General features: G+C 41.0%; 3 protein-coding genes across 5 annotated transcripts; 2 read left to right on the top strand and 1 right to left on the bottom strand.

The window, feature by feature from the left end:
- The first annotated feature begins 802 nt into the window (after positions 1-802).
- yme1l1b (YME1-like 1b) lies at positions 803-10,521 on the top strand. Of its 2 annotated transcripts, none has more exons than XM_042102575.1 (18): positions 803-957; positions 1,780-1,902; positions 2,129-2,309; positions 2,434-2,532; positions 2,674-2,777; positions 4,353-4,503; positions 4,680-4,763; positions 5,018-5,191; positions 5,434-5,586; positions 5,679-5,811; positions 5,942-6,004; positions 6,096-6,208; positions 6,298-6,453; positions 6,735-6,886; positions 7,620-7,746; positions 7,893-7,966; positions 8,509-8,595; positions 8,826-10,521. In XM_042102575.1, exons 1-18 carry the CDS (start codon positions 925-927, stop codon positions 8,967-8,969), a joined length of 2,151 nt encoding a protein of 716 aa, XP_041958509.1. In that variant the 5' UTR covers positions 803-924; the 3' UTR covers positions 8,970-10,521. The 2 variants fall into 2 exon arrangements, with proteins under 2 accessions (XP_041958509.1, XP_041958510.1); XM_042102576.1 differs by having other exon boundaries at positions 5,039-5,191.
- A 41-nt stretch (positions 10,522-10,562) lies between these two features.
- Positions 10,563-16,751, bottom strand: LOC121718533 (patched domain-containing protein 3-like). Its single transcript, XM_042103547.1, has 4 exons — positions 16,545-16,751; positions 12,956-13,077; positions 12,487-12,632; positions 10,563-12,397 (listed from the first exon to the last, which is right to left on the bottom strand). The coding sequence occupies exons 3-4, from the start codon at positions 12,602-12,604 to the stop codon at positions 10,845-10,847; spliced, it is 1,671 nt and encodes a 556-aa protein (XP_041959481.1). The 5' UTR covers positions 12,605-12,632; positions 12,956-13,077; positions 16,545-16,751; the 3' UTR covers positions 10,563-10,844.
- On the top strand, positions 15,740-21,768 carry rab18b (RAB18B, member RAS oncogene family). Of its 2 annotated transcripts, XR_006033961.1 has the most exons (8): positions 15,740-15,896; positions 16,715-16,770; positions 17,029-17,090; positions 17,587-17,659; positions 18,940-19,058; positions 19,173-19,239; positions 20,054-20,707; positions 21,052-21,768. XR_006033961.1 is itself a non-coding variant. In XM_042103560.1 (7 exons), exons 1-7 carry the CDS (start codon positions 15,829-15,831, stop codon positions 20,227-20,229), a joined length of 621 nt encoding a protein of 206 aa, XP_041959494.1. In that variant the 5' UTR covers positions 15,740-15,828; the 3' UTR covers positions 20,230-21,768. The 2 variants fall into 2 exon arrangements, 1 of the variants encoding a protein (XP_041959494.1); XM_042103560.1 differs by having other exon boundaries at positions 20,054-21,768.
- Positions 21,769-23,706: the final 1,938 nt, after the last annotated feature.

A 23,706-nucleotide genomic window follows, 5' to 3' on the forward strand; every position in this document is an offset into this window, starting at 1 on the left:
CTTTAAAGACTATTCCAAACCTTTGCATGTACACACTCACACACACAAACACTAGTACACATTGATGTATAATATGAGTGCTGCATAATGGCAGAAGTATACTTGTGCAATGCATGCATTGGTGCGTCACCAGACTCAGAGTATATTTTGTCTGTTCTGACAGACCTGTTTGTGAAGCATGCACACACACGCACGCAGGCACGTCAAGCACTTCAAGCAGTTCAGACTGTATGGTTGTGTTGCATTTAAAAATCATTGAGTAACCAAAAGAGAAGATGTAAAACTTGATATTTACACAGAGATATAGGACTAGGGGATGGAGAGGATTTGGGAAGTGTGCTTTACTGCATTTTATTTTCATAGGTGTCACCATGTAGCGGTCATGTAGTACATAGTTAGAAAAGATAGATAAAGACAGCAATGAAAACAGATGCAATAAAGTCAATAAACAGGGTCCAAGATTAGTACTTGTGTAGTTTGAAGCCCTATTCACAACAAACAAACAAACAAACAAACAACTAGAATACTAAATATCCTACTCTATTATAAAAAGGCTAGGTTTGACTGAAATAATGTCATATCATATATGACATGAGTATGGTTAGGCATATGGTTATATATTGCCATAGATGTTATATGTGTGTTTTTTTTTTTTAAACATTACCATCAGAAATATTTCACATGGGCTTTCATTTTATCAATCTAAAAAGATTGAGTGAAGACCTTATGTTTCAAAACGGTCATATTTCCCTGGAACACAGCATAAGGGTTAAAATGACCGGAAATTACGTTGATACTGTAGTGTTTACGCTAGCGTTACTGTTTGCTCTTTTGCGTGCAAGAAGCCGCAGAGAGTTGACTGGGACAGGACATTGGTGGAGGGCATACGAAGTCAAGACAGGGCACAGCAAAAAATATCCAGAAATGTTTTCCCTGTCTTCTACATTGCAACCACAGGTATGACAGTGGAGCAACTTGGTGGTTGGTCTAAACAGCGTTGATTAGCTTGCTGCGCTAACACCCTTTTAAAATTAGCACAAGCTATCGATGCTAACTGGCACCTCGATAGTTTGCTCGGTATGATGATGATTGGTCATTTAATCTCAATTAATTTAGTTTAATCTCGCCCTTTTCTACGATGTTATCAGTGTAACGTTATATATATATATATTTATATATGGCTATGTTAATTCCTTTATGTTGTTGACAAGGTAATCCGAGCACGCAACAAGTTTGTTAACCCCTATGCTCGCTAAACGCTTTCGATATCTGAAGGCCCCTGTTTATGAATCTGTCAACTATGTGACGTTATTGAATCTCGCAGCGTTAGCGATGCCAGCGTGAATACATTAACATGCGAGTTGTGAGGTAAAGTAGGATAGTGGCTTACCTACGCCAGCTAACGTTAAAATACAAATGTGCTTACGTGACCAGCTGTCTTCGCTGTGTTGACCAGCTAACGTTAGGTAGCCAGCTCTATTAACGTTAGATGACATTTAACCTTGTTCATGAGAAAGTCAGAGCCATGTTTCTTTGGACTGTGTAGGTTTAAAACACAAGCAAGGATCTGCCATATGATTTTGCATATGTTTGATGCATTGTCTCAAATTAACAATTCTAGAGGTGAACAACACGTTATGTTTGTTGGCACGCAATTTCTCCATCCTCCAACGTTTGAATGAGCTCAGTTTGTTGTACATTCTGTAAATAAATAAATTAAAATAATATAAATAAGATAAATTATGGGGGTTAATAAGATGGACTCACTTGTGGTTTCAGGTTACAGTCCAACTGAGCCACCTCATCAATGCCTTTCATTCTCTCAAGAGCTCTGTTAGTAGCACGCCTGGCAGAGTTCAGCATAGAGATCAGGCCCCAGAACAAGATGTACAGATCACAGAGGTAATCACTCTCATTTCAAACACACACACACACACACACACACACACACACACACACACACACACACACACACACACTTTTCGTTCTCACCATCTTGCCCTCTACATGGATTTTCAAACTCTTTCTCTCTCTTGTATTTGCTTAAAGGTGCATTTTTGAATACAAATCCCACAGATTTCCCCCTGGTTTCCCCTAATCATATCAGATTGTGTGCTGTAATCTGCAGACTACCTGGAACCTGAGGGAGCTAGGTTTGACAGACCTAGGGGTAGGACAACTAGATGAAATAATGAATAAGTTGCTGCCTAGCATTGTCCAGCAGGGGGCACTCCCAGCCTCAAACCCAGCCAAAAGCCCATGGAAAACCTCCCACAGCTCCACAGAGTCATTCTTCCACAACAAGCATGGTGAGAAATTATCGTGATACTTTAGCATTATTAATATAAGCCTATGCATGGTTTGAAATGTCCATATTTGGTCACATAAACTTACCTTGCTCTCTTATTCAAATTCTGTATCTCCTTATGGTAGGATTTTCAGGTGGGCGTATTTGTGGGGCTTCCCCAATCTTCTGTAGACAGAATATTTCTCCTCTACAGACTTTACATGTAGATATGCAGTTTTGGCCATGTAAGTCACTTGTCATCAGTACTCATGTTTTGTTAACTGTCTTTCAATCTTGACCTGTTAATAAACTGCTTACTTAATATGACCATTTAATTGGAGCTGTTTGTTTGGATGTTTAATTGTGAAGTCTCTTTCTTTTTTCAGCATGGCAGCAGAGTCGGGGCTTTAAGACCTTGAAGTCTAGAAGACGATTGCAAGGTTTCGATCGCTCAGTGGAATCTGAGGGGTTTACTCCTTCTTTCATGAAGGTTTGTTACACTGTATTGTTGAAAACTAAGGTTACCTCTACATTATTGCGGATTCTGTTTCGTAATGGGTTCCGTTATCGAATTTGATCTACGTCCACAGTGAGACGAAATCAAAATGTTGTGCGTCCACTTTACACCATTGATCCGCAAATCACACAACCATTCACTTATGTCTACCCTTTGTCAAGTCCTACATTCCTGTTATTGATTCTAGGTCAGATAAACAATGACCATTTCGTCCATTGACGTGAACATGCTAAGTGAAGAAACTACCGAAATGCCTCATATGGTGGACATTTTAAAACATTACACGGTGCCTCTCAAGATCTGCAGGAATTTATTTATCACATACACTGTTATAACCGTATACCATTTCTTTGAAGTAAGTTGCATATAAATCCATTACCATTCTGGTCAAAGTGACTATAATAGACTATAATGTTAAGGAATTTTGTCGTGGAGTTTGTTGTGGACTTCTGGAAAAGGGGCACATGGTCATTATCGCATGATGGCTGCACAACAAATCAGGTAAGGAAACATCAGACTGACAAGGTCCAATCAGGAAGGGAACATGGACTTGTAATGAGATGTTTCTGTATTAAGCGTCCACACTATAGGGTCGCCAGCGGATTCTAATCTTTCTGTTTCAGGAGTTCGATTACGATAGATGTGGACGCGGTCGATCTTGGAAAAAAAATCAAAGGAATCCGCAATGATGTAGACGTAGCCTAAGGGGCAAGCAGCCTTAGCTCTGAAGCATCTGACTTTATCACTGATCATGATCTGTGAATACCGGTATGTGATCTCTTATTTGGAGGAGAAGTGCATATGGAAAAGAGTTGTTATAGCTATTAAGGTTGGTATGTGTCATGCCCAGTTCTGAACCAGATACCTACACAACTTCATCTTACTTTAATGAGGGAGACCACAACTTAAGTACACAAGTGTGAGGAGTTAGTAATATTACTTTCGTCATCAGAGGGTGTACAGTACATGTGGCACTGTGTGGACGTACGTTGACCCTCTTCAATTTTTTATCACCATGCAGACAAGTCCACGTGGTCATAATGCTAAAATGGCACTAACAGTGGACTTGGACATACTCCAAGTGGACTTAAAAGCATAAGATCAACTACGTGTCCGCAGCCTGCCTGTTCACAAGCGAGTACCGACCCTAGCCAGGAATGTGAATATGAGTATAGTCATAGCCACGAATGTGAACATGAGTATGGTCATAGCCAGGAATGTGAATATGAGTATAGTCATAGCCACGAATGTGAACATGAGTATGGTCATAGCCAGGAATGTGAATATGGGGCATAGGAGAACAGGAGATGAGGAATGTAAGAAAGTCCGTGATCAAGAGATAAGTCCTTGCTCTTCACAAACCCATTATATGCAGAATAAACATCATACCATTTTCATCAGTTGTATAATTTAGTTGTAGGAAAAATTGGCAGAGAACTTCAACTGAATTAATTCAGACAAACGTAATCCAGAGTAATTGTGAAAGCAGTGCCTCCAGTTTCACATAAACTGTGATGAATGAGCTTGGTTTATGCTTTTCCTTTGAAGAATTTCCTGACACGAGACAAGGGACAAGAGGTGGAAACTCTTGACAAGATGCTTAAAACCAGAAACATTCCCAACGGACAGCATGACGCTTTCAAGACTGGCTTTGCTGAAGGTTTCCTGAAAGCCCAAGCACTTTCTCAGCGCACACAAGGTCTGACCTGTCTTATTCGTCTGTGTGTGTGTGTGTGTTTGGAAGTCAAACCAAATGTATTGTAATAATTCATGAAATACTGTATGTCTTTTAGACTATTTGTATGCTACAATATTTGATGTACTGATAAAGGTGATTGGTATGAGTTTATATGCATGTTTTTATTTGAATGGCAGAGGCCTTGAGGCGGACTCGACTCATCCTGCTAGTGTTGTTGCTAGTGGGCCTGTACGGACTCTCCAAGACGCCCTTTCTGTCAGGTAAAGACTCCCTTTCTATCTTGGCCCACAGTTTGGCTTGCTTTGCAGTGCACAAACAACGTTTTACTGCACTTAGTGCATGTTTGACTGCAGTTAAGCGTGCACACTCTAATTGTTTATGGTGGATGGTTTTTACCTGCTTTACTCACCATTCATCCCTGCCCCCGGGCATGTCAATCATTGGGAAATCCACGCATGCGGTGTTCCCCGAGTGCCGTTTGAGTGTGAACTTTTAATCTAACCATTCCGGACAGTGCGATTCCGAACCACATCAGGATTGGACTCAGCGGTGGACCCTGTTCAGATGAAAAATGTGACCTTTGAGCATGTGAAGGGGGTGGAGGAGGCCAAGAACGAGCTGCAGGAGGTGGTGGAGTTCCTGAGGAGCCCACAGAAATTCACTGTCCTCGGGGGAAAACTGCCCAAAGGCAAGTCTGCACCTAAAATCCCAGTTTCATGAGCCAGTGCGTAGCGTCTATATGTACTCAGTTCTATAAGGCATGTTGTTGCTGTGCTTTTCCAAATAGGGCTTGTAAACTCTGGGAATCATACTGGGAGACATTTTTGTTGGTACTAACGGTTTGTCATGGTAGAGCCATTGTGTGTGAGTGAGTGTGTGTGTGTTGGTTGTGTTTTGTTTTGATTTTCATTTAGCGTTCCCTTTGTGCAGGCATCTTGCTTGTCGGCCCTCCGGGCACAGGGAAAACTCTGTTGGCCAGGGCTGTGGCAGGAGAGGCTGATGTCCCTTTCTACTACGCCTCTGGCTCTGAGTTTGATGAGATGTTTGTGGGTGTTGGAGCCAGTCGCATCAGGAACCTGTTCAGTGAGTGATCTACTGTACCAATATAACACAATACCAGTATACCCCCCCAGCCCCTCCACCAATGGCTCATCGATGCATGTGTCTGCCCTCAGGGGAAGCCAAGGGCAATGCTCCATGTGTGATCTTTATCGATGAGCTGGACAGTGTGGGGGGCAAGAGGATCGAGTCGCCCATGCATCCTTACTCCCGACAGACCATTAATCAGCTCCTGGCGGAGATGGACGGGTGAGCTTTGTGAAAAGACCGCTTCGGTGCTCTTCACATTATGGCACACGGGCGTCGGTCAGTGAAACACATCAGCCTTTGTGCGTTGTTGACTTTGGCTTGGTCTGATCACTGATTTGAATATTCTCAGGTTTAAACCAAATGAGGGGGTCATCATCATCGGGGCGACCAACTTCCCGGAAGCTTTGGATAAGTAAGTCTTGTGAATGAGCCCTATAGTTAGCTGGTTTGGGAACTGACCAGAGGTCAATACCATGTCTCCTCCTCCTTCCCTTCTGAACCAGTGCTCTGATAAGGCCAGGTCGGTTTGACATGCAGGTCACCGTCCCCAGGCCAGATGTAAAAGGACGCACAGAGATCCTTAAGTGGTACCTCAGGAAGATCAAAGTAGACCCAGGTACGTCTCTTGTGTCTCATGGAGAGATAAGAGGGACTGGTTAAAGTGTAAATCCCCTAATGCAGAAGACCATGTGCTGTTTCCTGCAGCTGTGGAGGCGGAGATCATTGCCAGGGGAACCGTGGGGTTCTCGGGGGCAGAGCTGGAGAACCTGGTGAACCAGGCGGCGCTGAAGGCAGCTGTGGACGGCAAAGACATGGTCACCTTGAAGGAGCTGGAGTTTGCCAAGGACAAGATCCTCATGGGTACGTAGCAGGGGTAGCATTGCAGTGGTCTCAGGAGTAGTGTGGACTTCCACCTCTGTCCACTTTGTCCACTGTCCACATACACAGCAGTTTTGAGAAAGGGTAGAACATTGATTTCAACTCCTGAAAGCAATCATTCACAGACTACAGGGTGAGAGTTGTACTTTTAGTGGGTGATATGGTGTCTTTGTTGAAGTAAATTCCTATCTTTATTCAGGAAGCTGTTTCCAGCTCTTTCCTCCTCCTCTCACCCTTTGTCTCCTCCCTTATCTATTGTTCAGGCCCAGAGAGGAGAAGTGCGGAGATCGACGAAAGGAACAAACGGATCACGGCCTACCACGAGTCTGGACACGCCATTATTGCATATTACACCAAAGACGCCATGCCTATCAACAAGGCCACTATCATGCCACGAGGCCCTACCCTGGGCCATGTAAGTCCCTCACAGTCATGGCTCAGCAAGGCTGTTGAGCTCAATGCAAATCAGACCAGCTAATAGGCTAACTGAAATAAAACCATGCCAATCTCTAGGTATGGTGAAGGGTATGTGATGTGGGTCTATTTTAATTCCAAAGGCCAAGGGAACTTTATCAGGATGCATAGTATCCTGGATCCATGAAATAACTGGCCTTTAAAAATAAAAATCTGCCTGCCTCTATGGGAATTTAACATAGTATATTTGTACATAATATATTTATGCCTCCTGTATTTTAAAGAAGAACATTTATTTATTTGTGATACATTATTCAGAAAATGGGTGTCCTTAAAGGTTGGATTTTTCCTCATTTTTTTAATTAAGGCATTAAGATCAATTTCCAAAAGATGATTTTTTTTTTTATTCCTCTTTTTAGTCAACTTTAGGTTTACATTTTTTCTTGCCACTGTATGTACTGTAATAGAACATGGCCTTTGAGCAAAGGTGTTTTGTAGTTATGACTTCACTTCCTGTCTGTGAGAGCTTGTGTTCTTGTGAACTGTATCCTTCACTTGAATGCTTACTTTCTGAAATTTGCATGGCCAATGCAGTCCATATAATCACTGGAGGAAAACAAATGGCCTTCACATTGATGGCCCTCTAATGGTCTTTTAATCAGTTGGTCTTCATCAGAAATTGAAGGGGAAGTGTGTGTGTGTGTGTTTGCTGATGAGCCCTCTTGTTCCTGCAGGTGTCCATGCTGCCAGAGAGCGACCGCTGGAGCGAGACCCGAGCCCAGCTGCTGGCCCAGATGGACGTCAGCATGGGGGGCCGCGTGGCCGAGGAGCTCATCTTCGGGGCCGAAAACATCACCACAGGTCAGCACTCCCCGTCTTCTTACTCCAGTTCTCTTGTGGACTTCTTCTAGTTTAGAGAGAGAACTCAAATGATGTTTTGATTTTATCGTTTGTTTTGTTTTGTTTTTGCATAAGATGTAAAACCAACACATTTGTTCCCTCTGTAGGTGCATCAAGTGACTTTGATGGTGCAACAAAGATAGCCAGAATGATGGTGACTCGATATGGAATGAGTGAAAAGGTAAACAGCTAGTCATTCCCACTAATTCAGATACATTGTGCCCTCACATAAATTTGCATGGTTATCATTGCATTAGTCATGCACATGCATTAGTTATGCTGTAGCTTCCCCCTACTGGAGTTGACACTGACTGTTTCTCAACCTGGGCCATATTTATAGATGTTTTTGCAACTAACTTTTTACACAGAAAGGAAATTAACTAATTTTGTCAATCATTGAGTCAGAACGTGAAAATAGTCAACTTAAAAACGGAAGCTCTTTCAGGCAACGGAAGCACGATGCACATTTGGACACACTGTAGACTAACAAAATGCAATTAAACAAGTCTGGTAACATGGAGACGGAGATAACATCACATGCATGTGTGTTTGCACTGCTGTAAATGTAAAGGAACTAACAATTTGGTCCAAAACCATTAAAAATATAGGGCCCAATTCAAAAACACCACAGTTCCCCTTTATGTAAAATGTACACCATGCAATTCTCTGTAAACAAGCGACTCTGAAACTTAGTCAGTAATTTCATTTGAACTATTTCTGTAGCTGGGTGTGATGACATATGTAGACCAGACAAAGCAGAGCCCAGAGACACAAGCAGCTATTGAGAAGGAAGTCCGGATACTCCTGAGGGTAAGTGACCCTGCACCGACACTGCACAATAGTTTCTGGAACATAAAACATGATGTAGCCATAAGTCATTCTGTAAATATTAGTGATTTTATAAATCATGTTTAGGCAAGCCAAAACATGACCCAGAAATTAAATAGTACATGAATTTTAGTTCCCTTAAAACCATGAAACTATTTTCTGCCTATTTCATTTGATAATCCTTGAGGCATGTGCTTATCCTCCTTGTCCAGGACTCTTATGAGCGGGCCAAAGCACTCCTGAAGAGCCACACCAAGGAGCACAAGAACTTGGCCGAGGCCCTGCTCCGATACGAGACCCTGGACGCCAAAGAGATCCAAATGGTCCTGGAAGGGAAGACTCTGCAGACCAGATAAGCTCTGGAGGCTTCAGGAGGCTAAAGCCACGAGTCCTGAATGTACATGTGCAACCTCAACAAGAACAACAAGTCAAGCCGCACAAGCTAGTTTCTCCAAGTGTTTTTGACCACGTGTCTAGGCTACACATCTGTCACTTTATCCTCTGGGCCTCGGCGCACAACAGAAGTAGTCCGCAGGACCAGGCCCAGGAATTGTTCACCCAATCAAAGTCTGTCCACGTATGTCTTGTGACTACTCAGGCTGTTTGTTGACTGTCTTCACTACCTGTTATACCCACGCTACCCCTCTGCACTGGATCAAGTCATCTGTTCCATGGCAAACAAGCCCACAAGCAGCAAGCCACTCATGTCACTAGTAATAAAACAGAAATAAGGCCAGCAGTACATACGTGTTTTCAGATGTCATCTGATGTCTTTTGGTTGGTGGTTTCTCAAATTAATGCCAGTTGTGTTTTCTGTATGTGTGTGTGTGTGTGTGTGCTTCTTGTAAAAGGTGGCCTTTCAGAAATCTTTAGATGGAGGTATTTGTTTCTTGGGAGGAGGTGCAAAAAAATGCATCGTTCGTAGCACTTTGGTCAATGCAAAACTGTAAGTGTGTGAGTGTATAACCATGCTTTAACTGAACACGGGGAAATTGCTGCTGCCGTTTGGTCATTTGAAATTGCAATCAACATCTGAACGCAAGCATGTCTTCTGTATGTTTCTCCTGCTGTGAAGAGTAAGTGTGTGAGTGTGTACACGCCACAGGAGCCCCTTTGTGTGTGTGTGTGTGTGTGTGTGTGTGTGTGTGTGTGTGTGTGTGTGTGTACACACAAAGGCGTGGGACTGATGAGGTTGATAGAAAGTCTTTGAAATGACTGACTCCATGGACTTTTTTTTTAATGAGCGACTCAGGGATGTGAGGGGATTGGTGTCTGGTGAATGGCTGGATGTGAGGGGATTGGTGTCTGGTGAATGGCTGGCCACGGCTGTGTTATACAGACTCCCTGTTTCATGCATATCAGTAAGGAGATATTGGTCTATTCAAGTGTGACTGCTTTTAATTTAGCTACGGTCCTTTAAGGGAAACTATTCTATGCTTATGTATTTAGGGTTTTTTTTGTTTTTAAATTATTATTTTTTTTAGGGAATTCTTTTTTTAAATCAAACTGCTGATTTATTTCCCCTGGTGACATACAGTTTAGAAAAATATGATGGTTTATGTATGCTAGAGTCATACCCGGAAGACTCTGAGCACCTTTTACATACATTATGAATGTTTTGGTTCATTTGCTTTGGACTTATTAGTAGTTTGCCATGTTAAATCCACAAAATATAATCTGGTTATGTTTATTCAGTGCACAACTCTTGCCCTGGCTTCTGCATCTTGCCCTTGTGTTTGCCTTTTTACCCATGATATGTATTGTACATATTTAAAGCACTTCAATGGGAACATTGTATATAGCTGTATAGAGGTATTTTAAGTTGAGTATTTAGTTTTATGCTTTTTGTGTCCGAACTTGACAGATTTGTCAAACCCCAGCTATAAATAAAGTATACAACAACTCCTACTCCGTCTAGCATGTGTGGTTATTTTTAATGTCTCTGTGCATAGGGCACCCCCACAAAATTGTATACAAGTATTTATAATTCCTATACATCATGCATGTGCTTGTGCCATTTATCTTCAATTTTTATTTTAATAAGTTCTGCACCAAACCTCAAGCTGTACATTAACATGAGCAAATACTAGACATTTCACTATAATAGCGTTTTCCCAACATTATATGAAATAGATGTTTATTGTAAAAAATATTAAACATTTTAAAGCATTTCCCAAACAAAAATCATCAGGTTGCCAGTATTACATATTCTTGAAAAATGAATGCCAGACTCATTGTGTCACCGATTCTGTTTTTCGATTGCTGCATGTCCCCAGAAAGGTCAAAAATACAGGAATGAAGGCAATGCCATGAAGCAGCCCAAACAGGATTACGAGAGACATGATCACAAAGAATGTCCTGAAGATGTAGCTTGAAGAAGCGGAGAGCACCACGATACCTGCCAGTGTAGATAGCGCCCCCTGTAGGATGGGGTAGCCGAGACTGGACAAGGCCTCCACCACCTTCTCATTGGCCTTCGTTTTTGGGCTGGAGACAAAGGCGTACGAGATGTGAGCGGAGTAGTCCACGGCGAAGCCGATGCAGATGATCAGGTTGATCATGGAGATGGAATCCAGGTTGATGCCGCAGTAGGTCATGAAGCCAATGACGCCCATGATGACAGAGGCAATGGCAAAGGTCACCCAGAGTGCACAGAAAGGGCTCGGAATGAGCAGCAAAGATATGATCAGCATCACCACGGCAACCACCAACACAGTCTGAATGGTGATGTTCGTGATCACAGCATACTGGTCAGAGTAGATGAAGGATGGGTGATACACCAGCACAGGTAATTGGCAGTGATTTCTGGTGTTCCTGAAGTCCACAAGCATTTTCTTCTCATCTTCGGAAGTAGTAATATTAACAGTCTGGAGGAAGAAGCGTGATGCGTAAATCGTATTGTTAGATGACATGTTGAGGTCCTCTTTGAACTCTGGATGATAGTCCAAAAAGGACAACAGGCTCTTTGTGAATGTAGCCTCTGAGTTTACAATCATTTTAGTCTTATTTGTAAACTCTTCAAAAGACTGAAGCCATGACACAGAATAGTCTGGGTTGACCTCGGTCAGACTGTGAAAATGCTCTATGCACATGTCGAGTTTAAGACGCGCCTCCTCCTCCCAGTAGGGATACGTGTCCTGCACTGCTAGCATCACCATCGCCCCATACTCAGAGAAGTATTTTTTCTTGTACTCATAGTATTTCTGTATGTATGAGTCATCATTAGCTAGGTTCCCAAGGTCTATACCCTCCTTGATGTTTACACACCCATAAATCCCCACGGCAAGATAAACAGCATAGAGAACACAGACAAAAACTCTCATCCAAGTTGAAACCAGACATGGTCCATAGTACCGCCTCAAGAATTTCTGTATGGGCGGCTCTACCTCTGTCCCTGTAACGTGGTCGTAAGTCCCTCCCACACAGCAAACACCAGAAGCTCTAGAACCTCCCTGTGCTGGTTGTTCTGGAACCTTCATGCAGGTGAACCAGTGCCTTTTGCTCTCCTCCCTTTGCCCATTCAGTGCCAGACATGCTCCGAAAAAGGTGATGTTGTAGATGTAGCAGAACATGACTGCTGTGCCCGTATACAGGCAGAATGACTGCACTGAGCGAAACGGGTTGCTGTAGCTGAGGAAGAAGGCAAGCACATCGGTGAGGGTGGTGATGGTGATGGAGATGGCAGATGCCTCAAATGTGTTGGACAGACGGTCCGGCACGCTGTCCTTCACGTTGGTCTGCTGCCAGCTTGAGATCATGATGAACATGTCATCAACACCGATTCCTATCAAATTAATAAATGTTTAAAATAAAAAAATAAAATTATAGAAATGAAATGGATATGCAAAATTGAAAGAGGCTATTTCTTCTTACCAAGGATCAAGAAAGGGGATGTTCCCACTGTTATGACAAAGGGTACACCCATGGCAAGCAACAGGCCAAAGCTACTCAGCACAGCAAGGCCAGTGGAAAAGACACCTAGACAGGCCATCCACACCTTATTTCTAACATTGTCAAACCTGTAAAAAAGAGGTTGCACTGTAATCCAAAATATGTGTTAGGCCTATGAGTTTGCTATAGGCCTACCACAGAAACGGAACCAGACAAACCAGAATTAGTAAAAACATTCATATGGTATAAATGATGAGGTCCTGTTGAACTCTTCATGTTTCGGGAATAGTTTACTTCTAACCTATTGGGCTACAGGTGTTTCCAAACAAATCTCCGATTTTGGTTTACAGGGTCTTAAACTTCTAACAAACCCGTTTCTCTTGCAGGAATAGACCATATTAATTTAGCTGTATTCATCTTCAATTAAATTATTATAATAAAATGTACAAACCTGAAGCAAGATACTATTGAAAATGAAATGGCAATGACATATGCAATGGCAAAGAATTGGATGACACTCTTTGAGGTTTTCTCAAACTCCTCCTGTCTTGATTTTGTGGTGTAGTAAGATATCTATAGAGAAAAAAAAACATTAATGGCATGATTAATTTATTATCAAGATATGGTAGTCTAAATGATTGCTGAATTATTTGACCACGTACCGTGTCCGACGACTCAGAGGACAGTGAGTCCACAAACTTAGTCAGCCATAGGTCTGACTTTTTTTCATTATCCTCTTGTAAATAGAAATACAGTTGTATCGCTTCTGCACTTAAAACTATATCGTTATTGTCCACTTTCACACCTCCAATAAAATAGCCTATGTGAGTACCGTTCTGCACTGGAAATTTGATTTGAATTGATTGGACATTATTCGGGTTAGGCCTATAACTGACCATATCAAGTACGATATTGGAAAAGCAATTATGGTTCACTTTAGCACAAATATCACTGTAGTTAAAGGTTTTGTCGCCAGACGTGACTGTCATTTCACGTATTTTGTGCTCGATGCGTACGACCTCTTCAAATGCCTCTTTTTCTAAAATGTTTGTTTTATGCGTAAATATTACTGTTGCGTAAATTCCTTCTGTGCTGAGTCGCAAACTTGAAAACATAGACGCTTCGTTAGGAAACGTATCTTGGATATATTCCCTTTCCAATTTCCCTTCTCCATTCACAGGGGTGAATTCTTTTTCAATGTCGTTTGACGTCATTTCCCGAAGAAAGTAGAATCCTGCTCCCATAATTCCGGACAAAAATAAGGGAATTAAAAGAAAATACCAAGGATGCTTCCCGATAAACTTGCCAATGATCCCAAAACAAAACCGCACAGGTTGTTCAATGAAATCTACTTGTATGGCCATCATTCCAGATAGCCTATTCTGTTGTTCCTCCACTGTCTGGTTTCTCAAACTATTCTCTAAAAACACTATAGTCCTACATGTAGCCTATAGTATATCCAGTGGCATGCTAAAAAATATCCTTCTGTTTGTCTTTCAAAAAAGTAGTCTCTTGGCAAAATGCTCCAAAGCAGTACCTGATGGCAGTCTGCCAATGAGCAGAGTGAGACTGAGGATGGGAGGCTGTCTTTTGTATTTCTCCCTGATCATCACTGGGCTGCTATTTAAAAGATAGGGTTACCTGAAAACACTGTAATTTCCCCCTTGCTTTTCATTGCCTACAGGCAACTATTCATCTTAGACAATACTGAATGAAAACAGTTCATCCGCCACAGCTGTGGCAAAGATGGTATGCGCACTTAATGATCCTGAAGGAAATTTAAGAATATAGGCTTTTTTTTCTGTTTTTATCAGTCTAAAATGCTGAACCCCATTATCTGAACCAAATGATCAGTGGCCTGAACCTATTTATTGAACTGATCCCTCTTTTGGTAAAGCCATTAATATTTCATTAGGCACACTTTTTTCACAAAATTTTGTTGAAAGTTGATGAATGAGGCAAATGAGGAGAAGTGTGTCTGAAGAGGTGTTGGAAGAAGATGTAAGTAATTTCAGATGAAATTTGAGTAATTACGATGCTCATTGATAAACTTTTAACACAGAGAAAACCAAGACCATTATGGTATGTGAATGAAATAACATTCAATACTGTATTGCATGCAGAAATGACAGTATGCAATATCTAGGCCTACATTTTCTTCTTACTGATTTTGGAATTTTCTCCCAAAAAATGTACTCCTGACAAATTGATCATAAACTTTTCCTTTCATGAGCTATATAGCACTGTGTCTCCCATTTGATGCAGTGTCTATAAAGTGTCTATGGAAGTGGATTAAATGTCTGAAAATAATATAGGACTTCCTGTGCTCAGTTACACCATGGAAAATATGTTAATAACTTGAACAAACTCAAAAGAAGCCTATATGCTATCCTATGTCTAACTAATGAGGGGAATGCATCTGAAACACATAGTGTTTCATGGAGAGAGGAAGCTTGACTGTATTTACCATGCAGGTTCAGGAGGCTGGAACAAATTATCATATAATTTCACTTCCCCCATCATAAAACCATAACCAATAACAGCAGGCAACCGCTAAAGTAATATACTCAACAACAAAGAGAGTGGGTGGCTGCAGTGATGATACCTTTATGATCCTGAAGGAAATTTAAGAATAGGCCTATAGGCTAGGGTTTTTTTCTGTTTTTATCAGTCTCAATTGCTAAAATAGCCTACTGAACCCCATTATCTGAACCAAATGATCAGTGGCCTGAACCTATTTATTGAACTGATCGCTCTTTTGGCAAAGCCATTAATATTTCATCTAGCTAGCTCATTTATAGCCTATTCTTTTGCAAAACTCCATTCTCATTCAAAATTTTGGGTTGGGTCTCAGGAGGGCCTCCTGAGGAGGCTATCATAAAAATAACAACAATAATACAATCAATGAGTTTTCATATGAACAAAACCCATAAACATAACTGTAAGAGAAGTATTGAATTAAGTTCTGTGGTAGTCTATGTAGAGCCGGATCAAGAGCAGGGTGCAGATTGAAGGATTTGAATTTAATTCTGGCTGCCAATTCAAAACTAACAGAGTTATAATTACAAATACGCTAATGGTTGGCCTAATTCAGAAAACAATGAAGAAAACACAAAATGCATCGAGCTCTATTAGGTCCAGGCTACATGTGGGCTCTCTGTGTTCCTTTGGATTCCGACGACCATCAACATCTCCTGTTATGTTATGCAACACATCTGGTGCTGCTGACGGGTTTGTGTCGACGTCACATTTCTGGTCCGAAAGTCTCAGCAGTAGCATAGCAGAGCAGCGTCTAACCAGACATCTGTAAACAGGCGAGAGAATATGGATGACGACGTGTTAACAACTTTAAAAATATTAATTATCGGAGAGAGCGGTGTGGGGAAGTCGAGGTAATTACTTTTACTATATGTCGTTTGTTCATCACTAGTTTTTGCCATGACAAACATGTCAGAACAACAGAGATATCTGGTGGCTAGCTGGCCAACGTTAGCTGGTCATTGCTGCTCCACTTAGCTATCTATAGCTAACGTCTGGAACGTAGCTGCTAGTTGGCTAGTAAATTGGATGAGTCCTCGGACATCATGTAGGCGAAAATATAGCTTGACAGTCAGTTAAACAGTTACGCGTTTTTCTGATTTATAGTGTCATCGTGTAATCAGTTCAATCCGCAAATTATTGGATTGTGTAATAAATGAAACAACTCGTTAGCTACCTGTTAGCTGTCTTGTTCTATGTGACTTGACTTAACGTTAACGTTTTGATAGCTAAACTAAGTTACCTTGCAAGCTAACTTATTTTCTCATTGCATCAGGATCAAAGGCTAAATTAAACGTCAACGTTTTTGGCCACGTCTTTAACCAAAGGCATCAGGTCATATGGATTAACTTTAACTTACATATCTTCATGATATCAACAATCAATATTCTGTAGCAGCTATGTTTAACTTTCTTGCCATAGGACGTGAAAGTTCTTTGTGGTGTTTACCATAATAACAATCATTGTGTCCCAGTGATGTTATTAAGTAACATGCAACTTACAACGTTACTTAGCCAATCCAGGTTATTTACACCGTTCGTTTACTGCCAGAAGCTCGTCAACTAACGTTACTCAGTATTAAACTGTTCTAAGAAACTTTTGTTTCTCTGTTGCTTAGCATTACACTACTATGGTAATGTACGTTAAACCTTGCGCCCTCTTTTTTCAACAGTCTTCTTCTAAGATTTACTGATGACACCTTTGACCCCGAACTGGCAGCAACTATTGGTAAGTTCAGAATTTTTTTTTTAGTCAAACAACAGAAAAGAACAACATGGCCTGAATAGATGTGTAGATTAAAAGAAGCTATTTGTAGGGTAATGAAGATATGATGTCATGTAAATGTGGCTCATGAAATAGTCAAGTCAAGTCAGCTTATTTGTATAGCGCAATGTGTTGGCCTGAAACCTGCAGTGACTTAAAATAGGTGTGGACAAAGATAACTGTATGGCAGATATGTACCGGTAATATGTGTCATTTGTACAGGTGTAGACTTTAAAGTGAAAACAATTGCGATTGATGGGAACAGGGCAAAGCTGGCAATATGGGTAAGTTTATATCCTCCATAATTAACTCATGAGACTTAGAAATCACTTGCATCAGTCAGCTGTCTGACTCAATTGCATGATGTCATGTAGCCTACTGGGTTGAGCAATAGGTGGGCCACATTCCTCACATCTAACTATTGTCATTAGAGGGCGCCAGAACACAGTTTTCCACAGAGTCGTATAGCTCTGGTTTTCCACTCTGAAGGGTACTGATTGGAAGATCATCTTCCAAGATCCAGATCATCTTCTCTTCTCTGATCATCTTCTCTTCTCTTCTCTTCTCTTCTCTGTATTGCTTAAATTACAACAGATATTGGGTCTGTTCCCTCAAAACCAGTCCCAAACAGTGCAGGGTTTTCAATAAGAGAATCTGGTGACAATGCCGTTTTCTCAATATAACAGTACCATTTTACTCTATTATCGAATATTTAGGTTATTTTGGAGCATGTTTCTATGCAATATTAATGCCAAACAATCTTGGTGTCCTGATTGGCAGGACACAGCAGGACAGGAGAGGTTTAGGACTTTGACGCCCAGCTACTATCGGGGTGCGCAAGGAGTCATTTTGGGTGAGTTCAGCTCTGACTTATTCCAGAAAACCAGTTTGTTTGGAAATTTGGTATTTAAAACAACAATTCACAGATGTGTGACATTAATTCCTTCAGCAGGTTGCGAACAGGTTAGGTTACATACAGCTATGTTAGCATACAGATTGATTCACATTGATGCATTAATGCCATACACTATTTCTGATCTAACGTAATTATGTAATTACACAATTATTAATTTATACAATTAGAATATATAATTTACACAATTAGAATTTATTGTTTTGTTGAGTTCCCAGTCTGCTTTGAGACTATTGACATTTATTTCTGCTGCTATTGAGCTCTCAGAATGATGTGCTAATTTGAAATAGTATAGAAGAAATTATTTAGCAGATTATTATTTGCTACATTTAGCTTTATTCATCTCTCCAGAGGATAACCTCCGCTTGTTAATGAAAATAAGTCTGTGCACAGTTCATATACCAATTATACACACACACACACACACACACACACACGGCAGAAAATATGAAATTGACAAAAACTGATAGGATGTTGAACTTGGAACTCTGTAAAAGAAATCCAACAGTAACTCATTTTGAAAATCAGGCATAATGTTCAAAATTGTCTAAACACACCTGCAACTTCAACCTATTAGGGTCATATGGAGACATTAAACTTGATGAAAAAGAATCAAGGGACTGTCCTCGGTCAGTGTGATAAATGTGTACATTTTTACCATGCTCTTTGAAAGGCTGCCATAGAAGATGCAAAATAATAAGAAATGGTAGAAACACAATGAGTGCCTACATAGCTTCACTGCTTCGCCCCCAAATTAGAGTTATTTGTTATCAAAATTGATTACACTGACTATTAAAAAGGACTAGCTGAAGTGAGAAGAGGCTCTTTTTAGCACCTACACTATTTGGAATGTGTTTCTTTCGAGAGCAAAAAGTGACTCCATATTTCGGTTGCTCTAATTCATGAACAGCTTAAGCTAGACACAAGATTCAAAACCTCTGCGGTCTGTATTATTGGGTAATTGTCATGCATGTTTGAAGCTGATACTCCTTGGCAGCCTGTTTCTTTAGAACTGAAATGAATATTCAAGATTTCAAAAGGCATGAGCCAAATATCTGCTCATTTGATGCCAGCCAGTCAGCTAAAAGACTTGCACTGCCAGTGTCTCTCTCCCACTCTCTCTGACTTGCTGTTCAACCATATTTAGTGTCTGACATCAAACCAGAAGAATTCCTAATGTTTCCTGAGCTCTCACCATATTTGCATTCTCTCTCTTGTAGTGTATGATGTTACAAAACGGGACACTTTTACCAGACTGGAAAACTGGCTGAATGAACTGGAGACGTACTGTACACGTAATGACCTTGTGAAAATGCTGGTTGGAAACAAGATTGATAAGGTTTGTTCAGTTCTGTAAGTTAAAAAAAACAATATCCCTTTGTGGTCCAAGTAAGTGTTGACCTTGTTTACTCTGGAACACTTCTGTGGTTGTGACTCCCCTTTTTTGTCTTAGGACAATCGGGAAGTAGACAGAAATGAAGGCCTTAAGTTTGCACGGAAACATTCAATGCTGTTCATAGGTAAGTAGGCTGCGTGTCCTTTCAGGAAATTGCATAGCATATGCAGATGGGATTTTGTTTTTGAGAGATTGTTCCCTGTTGGCTCTCCGTGTTGGCTTTCCTTGTTTCCACACACTTTTTTAATGAAATCTGGTTAATGGCTCGTGGATCACATGTCCTGTGACATAAAAATAATCACAGGTCTCTCAGTTATTTATAGCCACATAAGTATACGCCTTCTTAGATTATTCAAGTTTAGAGCTGGACACTGATTACATGCTAGTTAAAGCCAGTCATTATATTGTTTTGCTGCATGCACTGTATTTCTCTCATCATGTTTAAATGACCTGCCCTGACATGAGCTGTCATTTAAGGGTTTCTCACAATATTTGGACGTTCTCCTCTGACACAGTGTCAGCCAGTGCATCAGTGCAAACTCGAGGTGCTTTTTGTGAATATGAAGTCCACGTTTACATTGATGTTAACTATTTGCATTTCACAAAAGGTACTTATCCAACAGGTTACTTGCTTTAGTCCATTCCTTCACTTATTAATCTAATTTTGTATTAGTTATTCCTAGATGCTTTCTATGTTTTTCCTAATTGTACCATATTTTAATGTTCAGGTAGGCAAGGTGAGACTGAGACATGTATCCTCACAAACCTGTCTGCAAATCTGCCTGCCTATTTTTATTCATCTTCCTCTCTCTCTCTCTCTCTCTCTCTCTCTCTCTCTCTCTCTCTCTCTCTCTCTCTCTCTCTCTCTCTCTCTCTCTCTCTTCTCTCTCTCTTTCTCTCTCTCTCTCTCTCTCTCTCTCGTTGTCTGCTTACTCCAGAGGCGAGTGCTAAGACACGTGATGGCGTGCAGTGTGCCTTCGAGGAGCTGGTGGAGAAGATCCTGCAGACCCCGGGCTTGTGGGAGAGCAGTGTGCAGAAACAGGGCGTTCGCCTGACGGACCAGAACCAGGCGGCCGGTGGGGGCAGCTGCGGGGGGTACTGCTCCGTCCTCTAACCACCCCCACCCCCTGCCCCCATCTCCACCTCCACCCAAACAACAAAAAAAAAGACAAACTGAGACAGACCACTCGCCCCCCCCCCCACCCACCCACCCCCGCTTCCCTCCTCCCCCCGACAGTGGGTTGGGAGGGGCTGGTCCCTCTGAGGCGCAGTGCCGAGGGGCTCTACTGTTTGCACACTTCATACCTAGTACATCACGTTGTATGGGCCATGCCTCATGTTCTACTCTTTTTATCCGTGTTATTTAAACAAACAGGCTTCTTGTTATTCTACAATCCTGCGGGATGCTCGGTGTTAAATAGATCATGTACAGTGTAGTTTCAGTTTCACTGTCCCTGTATCTCCAGTATTGGCCGTGGATGCCACTGCTTGGTGGATTCATCTCCTGTGTTTCTTCCACATACAGCCTGTACCTTCCAGCCCTGAGGGCAGTGAGAGGAGGGAATGGCGAAGCAGTAGACAGGGAGTTTTAGGTCAGGTGACATCACTGCAGACATATACATACTCACTGACTATGAGAGAGCCTGCTTTTCATCTGTTTTAATATATTGTTTATCGATGCTTCTCTCGGCATTGGAAAGCATTGCCTTAGTTCCGTATACTTTGCCTCTTCTGTCTGGATTTTAAATCTGTAGTTGTTATAATAGGCACTACTTTTCTAAGCAAGCACAAAAACGTGCTGTCTTGCATTTTGCTTTAGGAACATGCCTGCTGTATTTTGCATGCCTTTCATGTCATGTTTTTTTTTTTTTTTTTTTCTTCAAAAGAATGTTTGCATTTCAACTATGTTTGTTTTGAAACATATCAATTCTTTCAGTTGACCAGGACCTGTAGATAAAGTATCATGACAAATACCTCTGTCAGGCCGCTATGGACGTCAGAGCTCATGCCCCAAGCATACAGTATTATAAAGAAGAGGCATAGTTACTCAAGGCAAGCATCTAAATATTTGTGGCCACAACAAAAGCCTTTCCATGATGTCTCCATACTTCATACACACTTCATACTTATGAATTGGCATATTCTCACTTTATTTTTCTGAGTTGTTCCAGAAGTGTTCCTTCATGCTTATATGCACATCCTATTTAAAGCAATATTCTCTGTTTGTGACTTTTGTTTGAGTTGTCTCCATCCATACTTTACTCTTTAAAACAATTATGCCTTAACGTCTGACTGTGACATGATAATCTTTGTATCACTACGACAAACTTGATGTCAATTAATGACACAGCACCAGTGATGGAAAAAGTGGTAGACAAAGAGATTTTCAGAGTAGATTGATTTTATTTTCTTTCTTCCTGTCATAACAGATTATGGATCTGTGTCTTTTGCCTCACTGAGCAGTTTGGACATTAATGGAGGCATCGTTAATTGCTGGTTCTCTGGCCAATGCTGTAATACTTGGCTTGGCTTGTCAAAGAAAGGTATTGATTGAACCATTCCTGTATTTGGATGTGGATTGTAAGCCGGAAAAAATGTATGTTGGAACATTAGATCAGCTCTTTTATTTTGCAATAAAACATGTTGATGTTCACCAGGAAGTTGTCATAATTTTGTAAAGTTCTATGATGTGTGATGACCAATGATATGTAATTGAATTTTGTTCTTATCCACAATCATGTTGGTAGTTAGTTGGGACAGTGGCATCACAAACCTTTTGGCCTGTCTTGTAGTTGAAAGTTTGAAAAACATGATTCAGTTACTAAAATAACAAGGAGTGCCATCCCTACTCATGCTTGTAATTCTCTCCAGACCTTTCATTTGTGACGAGCACCAGTTGGAGAACATTGTTTTGTTTTTATTTTCTCTGGAAGCTATAAAGACAATTTCCTCTAGTCCATCAGATGTTAATGCTGACATAACAGATTATTAAATACTGACAATACCTACACTGATATCCAGTCTGTATAGGTGTGTCTAATACATGCCTGGACAATGGAAGAATGTGCACCTCGGCTCTCACGACATTAAGCCTAGATCCGAACCAGTAGGTCTCACCAGAGTGAGAACTGGGCCTTTTCATTCACAACCAATTATTTCAATTGACATAGGAACCCCATACTGTGTGTCCAGTATCATTTTACTGGGCCAACAAGCTCAGGAGTGACCCTAAACCCGGCCATACTAGAGAAATAAATAGTGACATGAGTACAGCTATTCATGTTCCAGTGCGCCCTCTGTTATTAAAGTCATGTGTGGCACGCCACAGGCAGCACACCCATGCACACACCCAAGTGTCTCTTTCGGAAGGTCATCCGTCATTCCGCTCATCAAAGAGAGAACCCCCAGATTTCATATTTCATTTTTCGACAGAATGAAAACATACCCATTAGAGTTGTCTGTTTTGTTAAATGAGGGTAGAAGAAGTCAGTCAAAGCTGGTATTCCTCCTTGAATTTATGTTGGAGGAGTTCCATAGCCATTGATTATTTACAGAATGTTAATAAGACGGTGATTAGATGATGTTAGCCATAAGAAAATAAATGTGATATTATGGTTGACCTCCTGTCTGTTATAACACAGCTGAGCTTATTTATGTTTTTCAGGAGCCTGATCTTGTCTTTGTTAGACACCCAAAATGTTCATGAAATAGATCTGGTTGTCTTCCTGAGTGAACTTCCCTTTAACATGTACAAAATTACAGATCTGTAATTAGTCTCTTCCAGAGTTTTCCCTCGTATCTTAAATCATTTTATCCCTGCCTAATCCGTTCTTTTACTAGGTGACATACTAGGCTGTTCTCTAGCCTTTTGCAAAGATGGATGAGTGTAATATGGATATTATGTTTTTGTATGAAGTTGAGTTGATCAATTACACCTAGAAGTGGTGGAACTGGAACATACTTCCTGCATACGCAAGGTCATAAGTCCAAGATGTGATCAGACATGGAGTCTATACTCTTTAGTCCACCACAAGACTACAGCATAATGGTATATCAGACCATATACATTTATATAAACATATTGTAGTTGGGAATGGTGTTCTGTGTCCGCAAAATCACATCCACACAAATCCATCTCTGGATTTATGCTTCACTGCCTTTCCCTTCAAAACCTGATGCTGCTACATGTACACAAACACTCATGCACTGATAGCAGAGGCAGCCATGCAAGAAAATAACCACAGATTTTTGGAGGCCGTCAACCTCTATGCTCCCCACATACAGGCACACTGTGATACAGTGTGGGACATACCATAATAATAATGGCATGGAACCTTGTGTATAATCCCATGTCATTGTGTTATTTAGTTTTGAAGTTCAAACTATTGCATTGCCAAACAATCATTGAGTAACCAAGACATGAGATTTAAACATGAGTAGGGGATGGAGAGGACTTGGACAATGTGCTTTATTTTCTTCATATAGAAGGTGGCAACACCATGTGGCAGTCATATCATGAACCACTATGGTGTACATGTTACTGAAAGACTAACACTTCTCACCTGAACTGAGTATGTAACATGCGTTGATT

This window comes from Alosa sapidissima, chromosome 1, assembly GCF_018492685.1.
Source record: "Alosa sapidissima isolate fAloSap1 chromosome 1, fAloSap1.pri, whole genome shotgun sequence".
NCBI lineage: Eukaryota > Metazoa > Chordata > Actinopteri > Clupeiformes > Clupeidae > Alosa > Alosa sapidissima.